The sequence below is a fragment of the Salvelinus alpinus genome, chromosome 30 (genome assembly GCF_045679555.1).
Source record: "Salvelinus alpinus chromosome 30, SLU_Salpinus.1, whole genome shotgun sequence".
Taxonomy (NCBI): domain Eukaryota; kingdom Metazoa; phylum Chordata; class Actinopteri; order Salmoniformes; family Salmonidae; genus Salvelinus; species Salvelinus alpinus.
In genome coordinates this window covers 5,174,952-5,189,008 of record NC_092115.1, presented here as the reverse complement: position 1 = coordinate 5,189,008, position 14,057 = coordinate 5,174,952, and the positions used below count along the sequence as shown (strand labels likewise).

Sequence of the window (14,057 nt, the reverse complement as noted above, 5' to 3'; positions counted from 1 at the left end):
GTCAATGTGTGTCAGAGGAAGAGGTGAAGTGAGAGGGGTAACCAGGCCTAAAATCTCTCTCCTCCAGCAGGTGGTCAATGTGTGTCAGAGGAAGAGGTGAAGTGAGAGGGGTAACCAGGCCTAAAATCTCTCTCCTCCAGCAGGTGGTCAATGTGTGTCAGAGGAAGAGGTGAAGTGAGAGGGGTAACCAGGCCTAAAATCGCTCTCCTCCAGCAGGTGGTGGTTTTGTATGGAGGTGAACGAGTGTCAAATTTGGTCAACGAAAATGTTATGGCTTATTTTCTGGAATATAAGTTTCGTAATGATTAGGTTGTTATGAACTTATTGATTAGGTTGTAATGAGTGTATTGATTAGGTTGTAATGAGTGTATTGATTAGGTTGTAATGAGTGTACTGCTATAAGTAGGACATGTGACATCTTGGCAACTGAGTAGAAACAAAAAATAATAATTCATATCGGAGTTGTCGGCATTGAAATTCGAGACCTATGCATATTCACGAGGATAGCATAGCATCTAACTGTCCATTGAATACATGCTGTTGAGGTCAACACCCCTCATCAAATAACGAGATATATCCACCAATCCAAAGAGAGGAATAGACCCGAGCTTGACAACGTGCTGTTCCGCGGACAACTATTCCCATTGTTAGGGGCGGAGACTCGACATTGTATCTGAGTGTGTCCCTCGCGTGTACACGCCTCTCCGTTGGCCTCACGGGTACCATCCCACTACTGACACCAACGTAGCGAATTCAGGGCATAGCCTGGACTGGGATTCGAACCCTGGTCCAGTGACTATCAAGCCAAGACCTTAACATCAAGAGATCCGAACCTCTTGATAAAGGTCGCTAGGTGTTGGGGTTAAGGTCGCTACAATGTTAATTCCGCGTTGCAAAACAAACATGTTGGCTACATGGTGACGCGTTGTATGAGGAGTGTACAGTATATTCTCAGAGACTACGAAAGAAGACGAAACACTATCAAAACCCACATTGTTTTCAGTTTTATTTCTTCAAATGTTTAAAACCGTGGGAGGGACAGGGTTGGAAGGAGACCTTGGTTTTCATTGGACTCAAAAAAGGAAAGGAAGGATTATAATATGATTTGTACTGAGAAAAACAACAATAATAATATAAAGTCTACACTGGTATTGTCAGGGATAGGAAAGGACAGGTAGGAAAGGACACGTAGGAAAGGACAAGTAGGAAAGGTAGGAAAGAGGCACCTATTATATCCCAGATGGAACTGAAATATTCCCCAGAGGGGGGAAAAAAAGTGGAGAAATTACAAACAGAACAAATTAAGTAGTCTATGGCTGCGACCCTGTATAGTGCACTACTTTTGACTAGGGTCCATAGTGCTCTGGTCACAAGCAGCGCACTATAAAAGAGGGTGCCATGCAACAGGTGGTAAGGTGGTCGGCATTTGACGATTGAAGAAGTAGTGCTTCTCCTTTTTATCTTAAAATGATTAAAATAACATTGACAAAAGACATTCCATTCAACTCCTATTAACACAACAGACAGAGAACACTTGGTTTACTCCACTGCTTCAGGCCCACGGTGACTCGAGATGTCAAATGATACACTACTCCCTAGGGCACTACTCCCTAGGGCACTACTTTTGACCAGAACCAGACAGCGCAAATAGATCTGGGACCAGGCTACTATATCCTGTCCTGGGCCTGAGGACTGGAGGTTAGGTTAGGACCAGGCTACTGTAGACCTGGGCTCAATTAGTATTGTCTGTTATCAAAAGTAGTGCACTACATAGGGGATAGTGTGCCGTTTGGGATGTAGGGTAAACCGTTCTCCATGTTGATTGGTAGTGTACTACTTCCTGTATGTTCTAAATAGCAGCCTATTCCATGTATAGTGCACTAACTTTTTACCAGGGTACCTAGGGCATTACGGGGCCTATAAGAGCTTTGGTCAAAAGTAGTGCACTATATAGGGAATAGGGTGTCATTTAGGACACAACCCATCATATCCCTCCACAATCCTGTCTGTCCATCAAAGAACAGAAACACACAAACAAGGAGCAATCTTTCTCCTTCCCTCCCTCCCTCCGTGTGTGTGTGTGTGTGTGTGTGTGTGTGTGTGTGTGTGTGTGTGTGTGTGTGTGTGTGTGTGTGTGTGTGTGTGTGTGTGTGTGTGTGTGTGTGTGTGTGTGTGTGTGTGTGTGTGTGTGTGTGTGTGTGTACACACTAGCCACGTGTGAGACCTGGTACTTCTGATGCTGTACGGACACAGACAGACAGACGGAGGTTCACAGCACTACTTCTGATATGGCTAAAGTCAACAGAAATACATCTTCGTTTAGTCAGTTCCATCCAGGCCTTTTGATTCCGGAGCTGAGGGGTTGTCGTGGGATACGGCAGGCGTTGTACGTCTCCCGGGACGCAACGTCCCAAATGACACCCTATTCCCTATGTAGTGCACTACTGTTTGACCAGAGCCCTTATAGGACTCACCCGTATGAGGGCCCTGGTCAAGGTGAATGGGGTGCCATTCAGGCCCCAGTCTACAAGATGAACTTCCCCACGAAGAAGCCGATGAAGATGGCTGCTATGACGACGAGGAGGGAGGGCAGGGACGCTGCGGTGGTGTGTTGCATCATGGAGGAGGAGGAGGAGGAGCCTGTCTGATTTGATGTCATGTGATCGGAATGCTGGGCAGCCCTTCTCATTCTCACGCCGTCGTCCTGGAAACGCAAAAGAGAGGGGGGGGGGGGCGATGACACATCAAATACCACATTATAGAACTAGAGATAAATAGTAGTTGTTCTCTTTTACAAACAAATTGTCGCAGACAAACCTTGTGTCTGGTTCTCCTTAAAAAAGACCGATAAATTGGTCGGTACCGATTGTTCATCTACGACCCTTAACTTGAGTTGCTTGTTTAGACACAGAGATCAAGGTCTTTTCTAACAGTGAGGTTTCTGTACAGAACAACTAGTTGTCTGTTGTCCATCTACAGCCCCTAACCTACAGACCAGTCTGTTGTCCATCTACAACCCCTAACCTACAGACCAGTCTGTTGTCCATCTACAACCCCTAACCTACAGACCAGTCTGTTGTCCATCTACAACCCCTAACCTACAGACCAGTCTGTTGTCCATCTACAACCCCTAACCTACAGACCAGTCTGTTGTCCATCTACAGCCCCTAACCTACAGACCAGTCTGTTGTCCATCTACGACCCCTAACCTACAGACCAGTCTGTTGTCCATCTACAGCCCCTAACCTACAGACACCTACAGTCTGTTGTCCATCTACAGCCCCTAACCTACAGACCAGTCTGTTGTCCATCTACAACCCCTAACCTACAGACCAGTCTGTTGTCCATCTACAGCCCCTAACCTACAGACCAGTCTGTTGTCCATCTACAGCCCCTAACCTACAGACCAGTCTGTTGTCCATCTACAGCCCCTAACCTACAGACACCTACAGTCTGTTGTCCATCTACAGCCCCTAACCTACAGACCAGTCTGTTGTCCATCTACAGCCCCTAACCTACAGACACCTACAGTCTGTTGTCCATCTACAGCCCCTAACCTACAGACCAGTCTGTTGTCCATCTACAGCCCCTAACCTACAGACCAGTCTGTTGTCCATCTACAGCCCCTAACCTACAGACCAGTCTGTTGTCCATCTACGACCCCTAACCTACAGACCAGTCTGTTGTCCATCTACAGCCCCTAACCTACAGACACCTACAGTCTGTTGTCCATCTACAGCCCCTAACCTACAGACCAGTCTGTTGTCCATCTACAGCCCCTAACCTACAGACCAGTCTGTTGTCCATCTATAACCCCTAACCTACAGACCAGTCTGTTGTCCATCTACAGCCCCTAACCTACAGACACCTACAGTCTGTTGTCCATCTACAGCCCCTAACCTACAGACCAGTCTGTTGTCCATCTACAGCCCCTAACCTACAGACCAGTCTGTTGTCCATCTACAGCCCCTAACCTACAGACACCTGCAGTCTGTTGTCCATCTACAACCCCTAACCTACAGACCAGTCTGTTGTCCATCTACAGCCCCTAACCTACAGACCAGTCTGTTGTCCATCTACAGCCCCTAACCTACAGACCAGTCTGTTGTCCATCTACAGCCCCTAACCTACAGACCAGTCTGTTGTCCATCTACAACCCCTAACCTACAGACCAGTCTGTTGTCCATCTACAGCCCCTAACCTACAGACCAGTCTGTTGTCCATCTACAGCCCTTAACCTACAGACCAGTCTGTTGTCCATCTACAGCCCCTAACCTACAGACCAGTCTGTTGTCCATCTACAACCCCTAACCTACAGACCAGTCTGTTGTCCATCTACAGCCCCTAACCTACAGACCAGTCTGTTGTCCATCTACAGCCCCTAACCTACAGACCAGTCTGTTGTCCATCTACAACCCCTAACCTACAGACACCTACAGTCTGTTGTCCATCTACAGCCCCTAACCTACAGACCAGTCTGTTGTCCATCTACAGCCCCTAACCTACAGACACCTACAGTCTGTTGTCCATCTACAACCCCTAACCTACAGACCAGTCTGTTGTCCATCTACAGCCCCTAACCTACAGACCAGTCTGTTGTCCATCTACAGCCCCTAACCTACAGACCAGTCTGTTGTCCATCTACAGCCCCTAACCTACAGACACCTACAGTCTGTTGTCCATCTACAACCCCTAACCTACAGACCAGTCTGTTGTCCATCTACAGCCCCTAACCTACAGACACCTACAGTCTGTTGTCCATCTACAACCCCTAACCTACAGACCAGTCTGTTGTCCATCTACAGCCCCTAACCTACAGACCAGTCTGTTGTCCATCTACAGCCCCTAACCTACAGACCAGTCTGTTGTCCATCTACAGCCCCTAACCTACAGACACCTACAGTCTGTTGTCCATCTACAGCCCCTAACCTACAGACCAGTCTGTTGTCCATCTACAGCCCCTAACCTACAGACACCTACAGTCTGTTGTCCATCTACAGCCCCTAACCTACAGACCAGTCTGTTGTCCATCTACAGCCCCTAACCTACAGACCAGTCTGTTGTCCATCTACAGCCCCTAACCTACAGACCAGTCTGTTGTCCATCTACAACCCCTAACCTACAGACCAGTCTGTTGTCCATCTACAGCCCCTAACCTACAGACACCTACAGTCTGTTGTTCATCTACGACCCCTAACCTACAGACCAGTCTGTTGTCCATCTACAACCCCTAACCTACAGACACCTACAGTCTGTTGTCCATCTACAGCCCCTAACCTACAGACCAGTCTGTTGTCCATCTACAGCCCCTAACCTACAGACCAGTCTGTTGTCCATCTACAGCCCCTAACCTACAGACACCTACAGTCTGTTGTCCATCTACAACCCCTAACCTACAGACCAGTCTGTTGTCCATCTACAGCCCCTAACCTACAGACCAGTCTGTTGTCCATCTACAGCCCCTAACCTACAGACCAGTCTGTTGTCCATCTACAGCCCCTAACCTACAGACCAGTCTGTTGTCCATCTACAGCCCCTAACCTACAGACCAGTCTGTTGTCCATCTACAACCCCTAACCTACAGACACCTACAGTCTGTTGTCCATCTACAGCCCCTAACCTACAGACCAGTCTGTTGTCCATCTACAACCCCTAACCTACAGACACCTACAGTCTGTTGTCCATCTACAACCCCTAACCTACAGACCAGTCTGTTGTCCATCTACAGCCCCTAACCTACAGACCAGTCTGTTGTCCATCTACAGCCCCTAACCTACAGACCAGTCTGTTGTCCATCTACAGCCCCTAACCTACAGACACCTACAGTCTGTTGTCCATCTACAACCCCTAACCTACAGACCAGTCTGTTGTCCATCTACAGCCCCTAACCTACAGACACCTACAGTCTGTTGTCCATCTACAACCCCTAACCTACAGACCAGTCTGTTGTCCATCTACAGCCCCTAACCTACAGACACCTACAGTCTGTTGTCCATCTACAACCCCTAACCTACAGACCAGTCTGTTGTCCATCTACAGCCCCTAACCTACAGACCAGTCTGTTGTCCATCTACAGCCCCTAACCTACAGACCAGTCTGTTGTCCATCTACAGCCCCTAACCTACAGACACCTACAGTCTGTTGTCCATCTACAGCCCCTAACCTACAGACCAGTCTGTTGTCCATCTACAGCCCCTAACCTACAGACCAGTCTGTTGTCCATCTATAACCCCTAACCTACAGACCAGTCTGTTGTCCATCTACAGCCCCTAACCTACAGACACCTACAGTCTGTTGTCCATCTACAGCCCCTAACCTACAGACCAGTCTGTTGTCCATCTACAGCCCCTAACCTACAGACCAGTCTGTTGTCCATCTACAGCCCCTAACCTACAGACACCTGCAGTCTGTTGTCCATCTACAACCCCTAACCTACAGACCAGTCTGTTGTCCATCTACAGCCCCTAACCTACAGACCAGTCTGTTGTCCATCTACAGCCCCTAACCTACAGACCAGTCTGTTGTCCATCTACAGCCCCTAACCTACAGACCAGTCTGTTGTCCATCTACAACCCCTAACCTACAGACCAGTCTGTTGTCCATCTACAGCCCCTAACCTACAGACCAGTCTGTTGTCCATCTACAGCCCCTAACCTACAGACCAGTCTGTTGTCCATCTACAACCCCTAACCTACAGACACCTACAGTCTGTTGTCCATCTACAGCCCCTAACCTACAGACCAGTCTGTTGTCCATCTACAACCCCTAACCTACAGACACCTACAGTCTGTTGTCCATCTACAACCCCTAACCTACAGACCAGTCTGTTGTCCATCTACAGCCCCTAACCTACAGACCAGTCTGTTGTCCATCTACAGCCCCTAACCTACAGACCAGTCTGTTGTCCATCTACAACCCCTAACCTACAGACCAGTCTGTTGTCCATCTACAGCCCCTAACCTACAGACCAGTCTGTTGTCCATCTACAGCCCCTAACCTACAGACCAGTCTGTTGTCCATCTACAGCCCCTAACCTACAGACACCTACAGTCTGTTGTCCATCTACAGCCCCTAACCTACAGACCAGTCTGTTGTCCATCTACAACCCCTAACCTACAGACCAGTCTGTTGTCCATCTACAGCCCCTAACCTACAGACACCTACAGTCTGTTGTCCATCTACAGCCCCTAACCTACAGACACCTACAGTCTGTTGTCCATCTACAACCCCTAACCTACAGACCAGTCTGTTGTCCATCTACAGCCCCTAACCTACAGACCAGTCTGTTGTCCATCTACAGCCCCTAACCTACAGACCAGTCTGTTGTCCATCTATAACCCCTAACCTACAGACACCTACAGTCTGTTGTCCATCTACAACCCCTAACCTACAGACCAGTCTGTTGTCCATCTACAGCCCCTAACCTACAGACACCTACAGTCTGTTGTCCATCTACAACCCCTAACCTACAGACCAGTCTGTTGTCCATCTACAGCCCCTAACCTACAGACCAGTCTGTTGTCCATCTACAGCCCCTAACCTACAGACCAGTCTGTTGTCCATCTACAGCCCCTAACCTACAGACACCTACAGTCTGTTGTCCATCTACAACCCCTAACCTACAGACCAGTCTGTTGTCCATCTACAGCCCCTAACCTACAGACCAGTCTGTTGTCCATCTACAGCCCCTAACCTACAGACACCTACAGTCTGTTGTCCATCTACAGCCCCTAACCTACAGACCAGTCTGTTGTCCATCTACAGCCCCTAACCTACAGACCAGTCTGTTGTCCATCTACAGCCCCTAACCTACAGACCAGTCTGTTGTCCATCTACAGCCCCTAACCTACAGACACCTACAGTCTGTTGTCCATCTACAGCCCCTAACCTACAGACCAGTCTGTTGTCCATCTACAGCCCCTAACCTACAGACCAGTCTGTTGTCCATCTACAGCCCCTAACCTACAGACACCTACAGTCTGTTGTCCATCTACAGCCCCTAACCTACAGACCAGTCTGTTGTCCATCTACAGCCCCTAACCTACAGACACCTACAGTCTGTTGTCCATCTACAGCCCCTAACCTACAGACCAGTCTGTTGTCCATCTACAGCCCCTAACCTACAGACCAGTCTGTTGTCCATCTACAGCCCCTAACCTACAGACACCTGCAGTCTGTTGTCCATCTACAGCCCCTAACCTACAGACCAGTCTGTTGTCCATCTACAGCCCCTAACCTACAGACCAGTCTGTTGTCCATCTACAACCCCTAACCTACAGACCAGTCTGTTGTCCATCTACAGCCCCTAACCTACAGACCAGTCTGTTGTCCATCTACAGCCCCTAACCTACAGACCAGTCTGTTGTCCATCTACAACCCCTAACCTACAGACCAGTCTGTTGTCCATCTACAGCCCCTAACCTACAGACCAGTCTGTTGTCCATCTACAGCCCCTAACCTACAGACCAGTCTGTTGTCCATCTACAACCCCTAACCTACAGACACCTACAGTCTGTTGTCCATCTACAGCCCCTAACCTACAGACCAGTCTGTTGTCCATCTACAACCCCTAACCTACAGACCAGTCTGTTGTCCATCTACAGCCCCTAACCTACAGACCAGTCTGTTGTCCATCTACAGCCCCTAACCTACAGACCAGTCTGTTGTCCATCTACAACCCCTAACCTACAGACCAGTCTGTTGTCCATCTACAGCCCCTAACCTACAGACCAGTCTGTTGTCCATCTACAGCCCCTAACCTACAGACCAGTCTGTTGTCCATCTACAACCCCTAACCTACAGACACCTACAGTCTGTTGTCCATCTACAGCCCCTAACCTACAGACCAGTCTGTTGTCCATCTACAACCCCTAACCTACAGACACCTACAGTCTGTTGTCCATCTACAACCCCTAACCTACAGACCAGTCTGTTGTCCATCTACAGCCCCTAACCTACAGACCAGTCTGTTGTCCATCTACAACCCCTAACCTACAGACACCTACAGTCTGTTGTCCATCTACAACCCCTAACCTACAGACCAGTCTGTTGTCCATCTACAGCCCCTAACCTACAGACACCTACAGTCTGTTGTCCATCTACAACCCCTAACCTACAGACCAGTCTGTTGTCCATCTACAGCCCCTAACCTACAGACCAGTCTGTTGTCCATCTACAGCCCCTAACCTACAGACCAGTCTGTTGTCCATCTACAACCCCTAACCTACAGACCAGTCTGTTGTCCATCTACAGCCCCTAACCTACAGACACCTACAGTCTGTTGTCCATCTACAACCCCTAACCTACAGACCAGTCTGTTGTCCATCTACAGCCCCTAACCTACAGACCAGTCTGTTGTCCATCTACAGCCCCTAACCTACAGACCAGTCTGTTGTCCATCTACAGCCCCTAACCTACAGACACCTACAGTCTGTTGTCCATCTACAGCCCCTAACCTACAGACCAGTCTGTTGTCCATCTACAGCCCCTAACCTACAGACCAGTCTGTTGTCCATCTACAGCCCCTAACCTACAGACACCTGCAGTCTGTTGTCCATCTACAACCCCTAACCTACAGACCAGTCTGTTGTCCATCTACAGCCCCTAACCTACAGACCAGTCTGTTGTCCATCTACAGCCCCTAACCTACAGACCAGTCTGTTGTCCATCTACAGCCCCTAACCTACAGACCAGTCTGTTGTCCATCTACAACCCCTAACCTACAGACCAGTCTGTTGTCCATCTACAACCCCTAACCTACAGACACCTACAGTCTGTTGTCCATCTACAGCCCCTAACCTACAGACCAGTCTGTTGTCCATCTACAACCCCTAACCTACAGACACCTACAGTCTGTTGTCCATCTACAACCCCTAACCTACAGACCAGTCTGTTGTCCATCTACAGCCCCTAACCTACAGACACCTACAGTCTGTTGTCCATCTACAACCCCTAACCTACAGACCAGTCTGTTGTCCATCTACAACCCCTAACCTACAGACCAGTCTGTTGTCCATCTATAGCCCCTAACCTACAGACCAGTCTGTTGTCCATCTACAGCCCCTAACCTACAGACCAGTCTGTTGTCCATCTACAACCCCTAACCTACAGACCAGTCTGTTGTCCATCTACAGCCCCTAACCTACAGACCAGTCTGTTGTCCATCTACAACCCCTAACCTACAGACACCTACAGTCTGTTGTCCATCTACAGCCCCTAACCTACAGACCAGTCTGTTGTCCATCTACAACCCCTAACCTACAGACCAGTCTGTTGTCCATCTACAGCCCCTAACCTACAGACCAGTCTGTTGTCCATCTACAGCCCCTAACCTACAGACCAGTCTGTTGTCCATCTACAACCCCTAACCTACAGACCAGTCTGTTGTCCATCTACAGCCCCTAACCTACAGACCAGTCTGTTGTCCATCTACAACCCCTAACCTACAGACACCTACAGTCTGTTGTCCATCTACAACCCCTAACCTACAGACCAGTCTGTTGTCCATCTACAGCCCCTAACCTACAGACCAGTCTGTTGTCCATCTACAGCCCCTAACCTACAGACCAGTCTGTTGTCCATCTACAACCCCTAACCTACAGACACCTACAGTCTGTTGTCCATCTACAGCCCCTAACCTACAGACCAGTCTGTTGTCCATCTACAGCCCCTAACCTACAGACCAGTCTGTTGTCCATCTACAGCCCCTAACCTACAGACCAGTCTGTTGTCCATCTACAACCCCTAACCTACAGACACCTACAGTCTGTTGTCCATCTACAACCCCTAACCTACAGACCAGTCTGTTGTCCATCTACAGCCCCTAACCTACAGACCAGTCTGTTGTCCATCTACAGCCCCTAACCTACAGACCAGTCTGTTGTCCATCTACAGCCCCTAACCTACAGACACCTACAGTCTGTTGTCCATCTACAACCCCTAACCTACAGACCAGTCTGTTGTCCATCTACAGCCCCTAACCTACAGACCAGTCTGTTGTCCATCTACAACCCCTAACCTACAGACACCTACAGTCTGTTGTCCATCTACAGCCCCTAACCTACAGACCAGTCTGTTGTCCATCTACAGCCCCTAACCTACAGACACCTACAGTCTGTTGTCCATCTACAACCCCTAACCTACAGACCAGTCTGTTGTCCATCTACAGCCCCTAACCTACAGACCAGTCTGTTGTCCATCTACAGCCCCTAACCTACAGACCAGTCTGTTGTCCATCTACAGCCCCTAACCTACAGACACCTACAGTCTGTTGTCCATCTACAACCCCTAACCTACAGACCAGTCTGTTGTCCATCTACAGCCCCTAACCTACAGACCAGTCTGTTGTCCATCTACAGCCCCTAACCTACAGACCAGTCTGTTGTCCATCTACAGCCCCTAACCTACAGACACCTACAGTCTGTTGTCCATCTACAGCCCCTAACCTACAGACCAGTCTGTTGTCCATCTACAGCCCCTAACCTACAGACACCTACAGTCTGTTGTCCATCTACAGCCCCTAACCTACAGACCAGTCTGTTGTCCATCTACAGCCCCTAACCTACAGACACCTACAGTCTGTTGTCCATCTACAGCCCCTAACCTACAGACCAGTCTGTTGTCCATCTACAGCCCCTAACCTACAGACACCTACAGTCTGTTGTCCATCTACAACCCCTAACCTACAGACCAGTCTGTTGTCCATCTACAGCCCCTAACCTACAGACCAGTCTGTTGTCCATCTACAGCCCCTAACCTACAGACACCTGCAGTCTGTTGTCCATCTACAACCCCTAACCTACAGACCAGTCTGTTGTCCATCTACAGCCCCTAACCTACAGACCAGTCTGTTGTCCATCTACAGCCCCTAACCTACAGACCAGTCTGTTGTCCATCTACAGCCCCTAACCTACAGACCAGTCTGTTGTCCATCTACAACCCCTAACCTACAGACCAGTCTGTTGTCCATCTACAGCCCCTAACCTACAGACCAGTCTGTTGTCCATCTACAGCCCCTAACCTACAGACCAGTCTGTTGTCCATCTACAACCCCTAACCTACAGACACCTACAGTCTGTTGTCCATCTACAGCCCCTAACCTACAGACCAGTCTGTTGTCCATCTACAGCCCCTAACCTACAGACCAGTCTGTTGTCCATCTACAACCCCTAACCTACAGACCAGTCTGTTGTCCATCTACAGCCCCTAACCTACAGACCAGTCTGTTGTCCATCTACAGCCCCTAACCTACAGACCAGTCTGTTGTCCATCTACAACCCCTAACCTACAGACACCTACAGTCTGTTGTCCATCTACAACCCCTAACCTACAGACCAGTCTGTTGTCCATCTACAGCCCCTAACCTACAGACCAGTCTGTTGTCCATCTACAACCCCTAACCTACAGACACCTACAGTCTGTTGTCCATCTACAGCCCCTAACCTACAGACCAGTCTGTTGTCCATCTACAACCCCTAACCTACAGACACCTACAGTCTGTTGTCCATCTACAACCCCTAACCTACAGACCAGTCTGTTGTCCATCTACAGCCCCTAACCTACAGACCAGTCTGTTGTCCATCTACAGCCCCTAACCTACAGACCAGTCTGTTGTCCATCTACAGCCCCTAACCTAGACACCTACAGTCTGTTGTCCATCTACAGCCCCTAACCTACAGACCAGTCTGTTGTCCATCTACAACCCCTAACCTACAGACCAGTCTGTTGTCCATCTACAGCCCCTAACCTACAGACACCTACAGTCTGTTGTCCATCTACAGCCCCTAACCTACAGACCAGTCTGTTGTCCATCTACAGCCCCTAACCTACAGACCAGTCTGTTGTCCATCTACAACCCCTAACCTACAGACCAGTCTGTTGTCCATCTACAGCCCCTAACCTACAGACCAGTCTGTTGTCCATCTACAGCCCCTAACCTACAGACCAGTCTGTTGTCCATCTACAACCCCTAACCTACAGACACCTACAGTCTGTTGTCCATCTACAGCCCCTAACCTACAGACCAGTCTGTTGTCCATCTACAGCCCCTAACCTACAGACCAGTCTGTTGTCCATCTACAACCCCTAACCTACAGACACCTACAGTCTGTTGTCCATCTACAGCCCCTAACCTACAGACCAGTCTGTTGTCCATCTACAGCCCCTAACCTACAGACCAGTCTGTTGTCCATCTACAACCCCTAACCTACAGACACCTACAGTCTGTTGTCCATCTACAGCCCCTAACCTACAGACCAGTCTGTTGTCCATCTACAACCCCTAACCTACAGACCAGTCTGTTGTCCATCTACAACCCCTAACCTACAGACCAGTCTGTTGTCCATCTACAACCCCTAACCTACAGACACCTACAGTCTGTTGTCCATCTACAGCCCCTAACCTACAGACCAGTCTGTTGTCCATCTACAGCCCCTAACCTACAGACACCTACAGTCTGTTGTCCATCTACAGCCCCTAACCTACAGACCAGTCTGTTGTCCATCTACAGCCCCTAACCTACAGACACCTACAGTCTGTTGTCCATCTACAGCCCCTAACCTACAGACCAGTCTGTTGTCCATCTACAGCCCCTAACCTACAGACACCTACAGTCTGTTGTCCATCTACAGCCCCTAACCTACAGACCAGTCTGTTGTCCATCTACAGCCCCTAACCTACAGACCAGTCTGTTGTCCATCTACAGCCCCTAACCTACAGACCAGTCTGTTGTCCATCTATAACCCCTAACCTACAGACCAGTCTGTTGTCCATCTACAGCCCCTAACCTACAGACCAGTCTGTTGTCCATCTACAGCCCCTAACCTACAGACACCTACAGTCTGTTGTCCATCTACAGCCCCTAACCTACAGACCAGTCTGTTGTCCATCTACAGCCCCTAACCTACAGACCAGTCTGTTGTCCATCTACAGCCCCTAACCTACAGACCAGTCTGTTGTCCATCTACAGCCCCTAACCTACAGACCAGTCTGTTGTCCATCTACAGCCCCTAACCTACAGACCAGTCTGTTGTCCATCTACAACCCCTAACCTACAGACC

At 49.2% G+C, this 14,057-nt stretch overlaps 1 protein-coding gene across 1 annotated transcript in view; it reads right to left on the bottom strand.

Moving 5' to 3' along the window:
• Nucleotides 1-988: 988 nt before the first annotated feature.
• The window catches only part of LOC139560090 (vesicle-associated membrane protein-associated protein A-like), a 77,013-nt gene continuing 63,944 nt past the window's right edge, over nucleotides 989-14,057 (bottom strand). Inside the window, exon 6 of the mRNA XM_071376593.1 lies at nucleotides 989-2,704. Within this exon, the coding sequence (XP_071232694.1) occupies nucleotides 2,525-2,704 (180 nt within the window). The 3' untranslated portion in view covers nucleotides 989-2,524. The remainder of the gene's footprint in view (nucleotides 2,705-14,057) is intronic.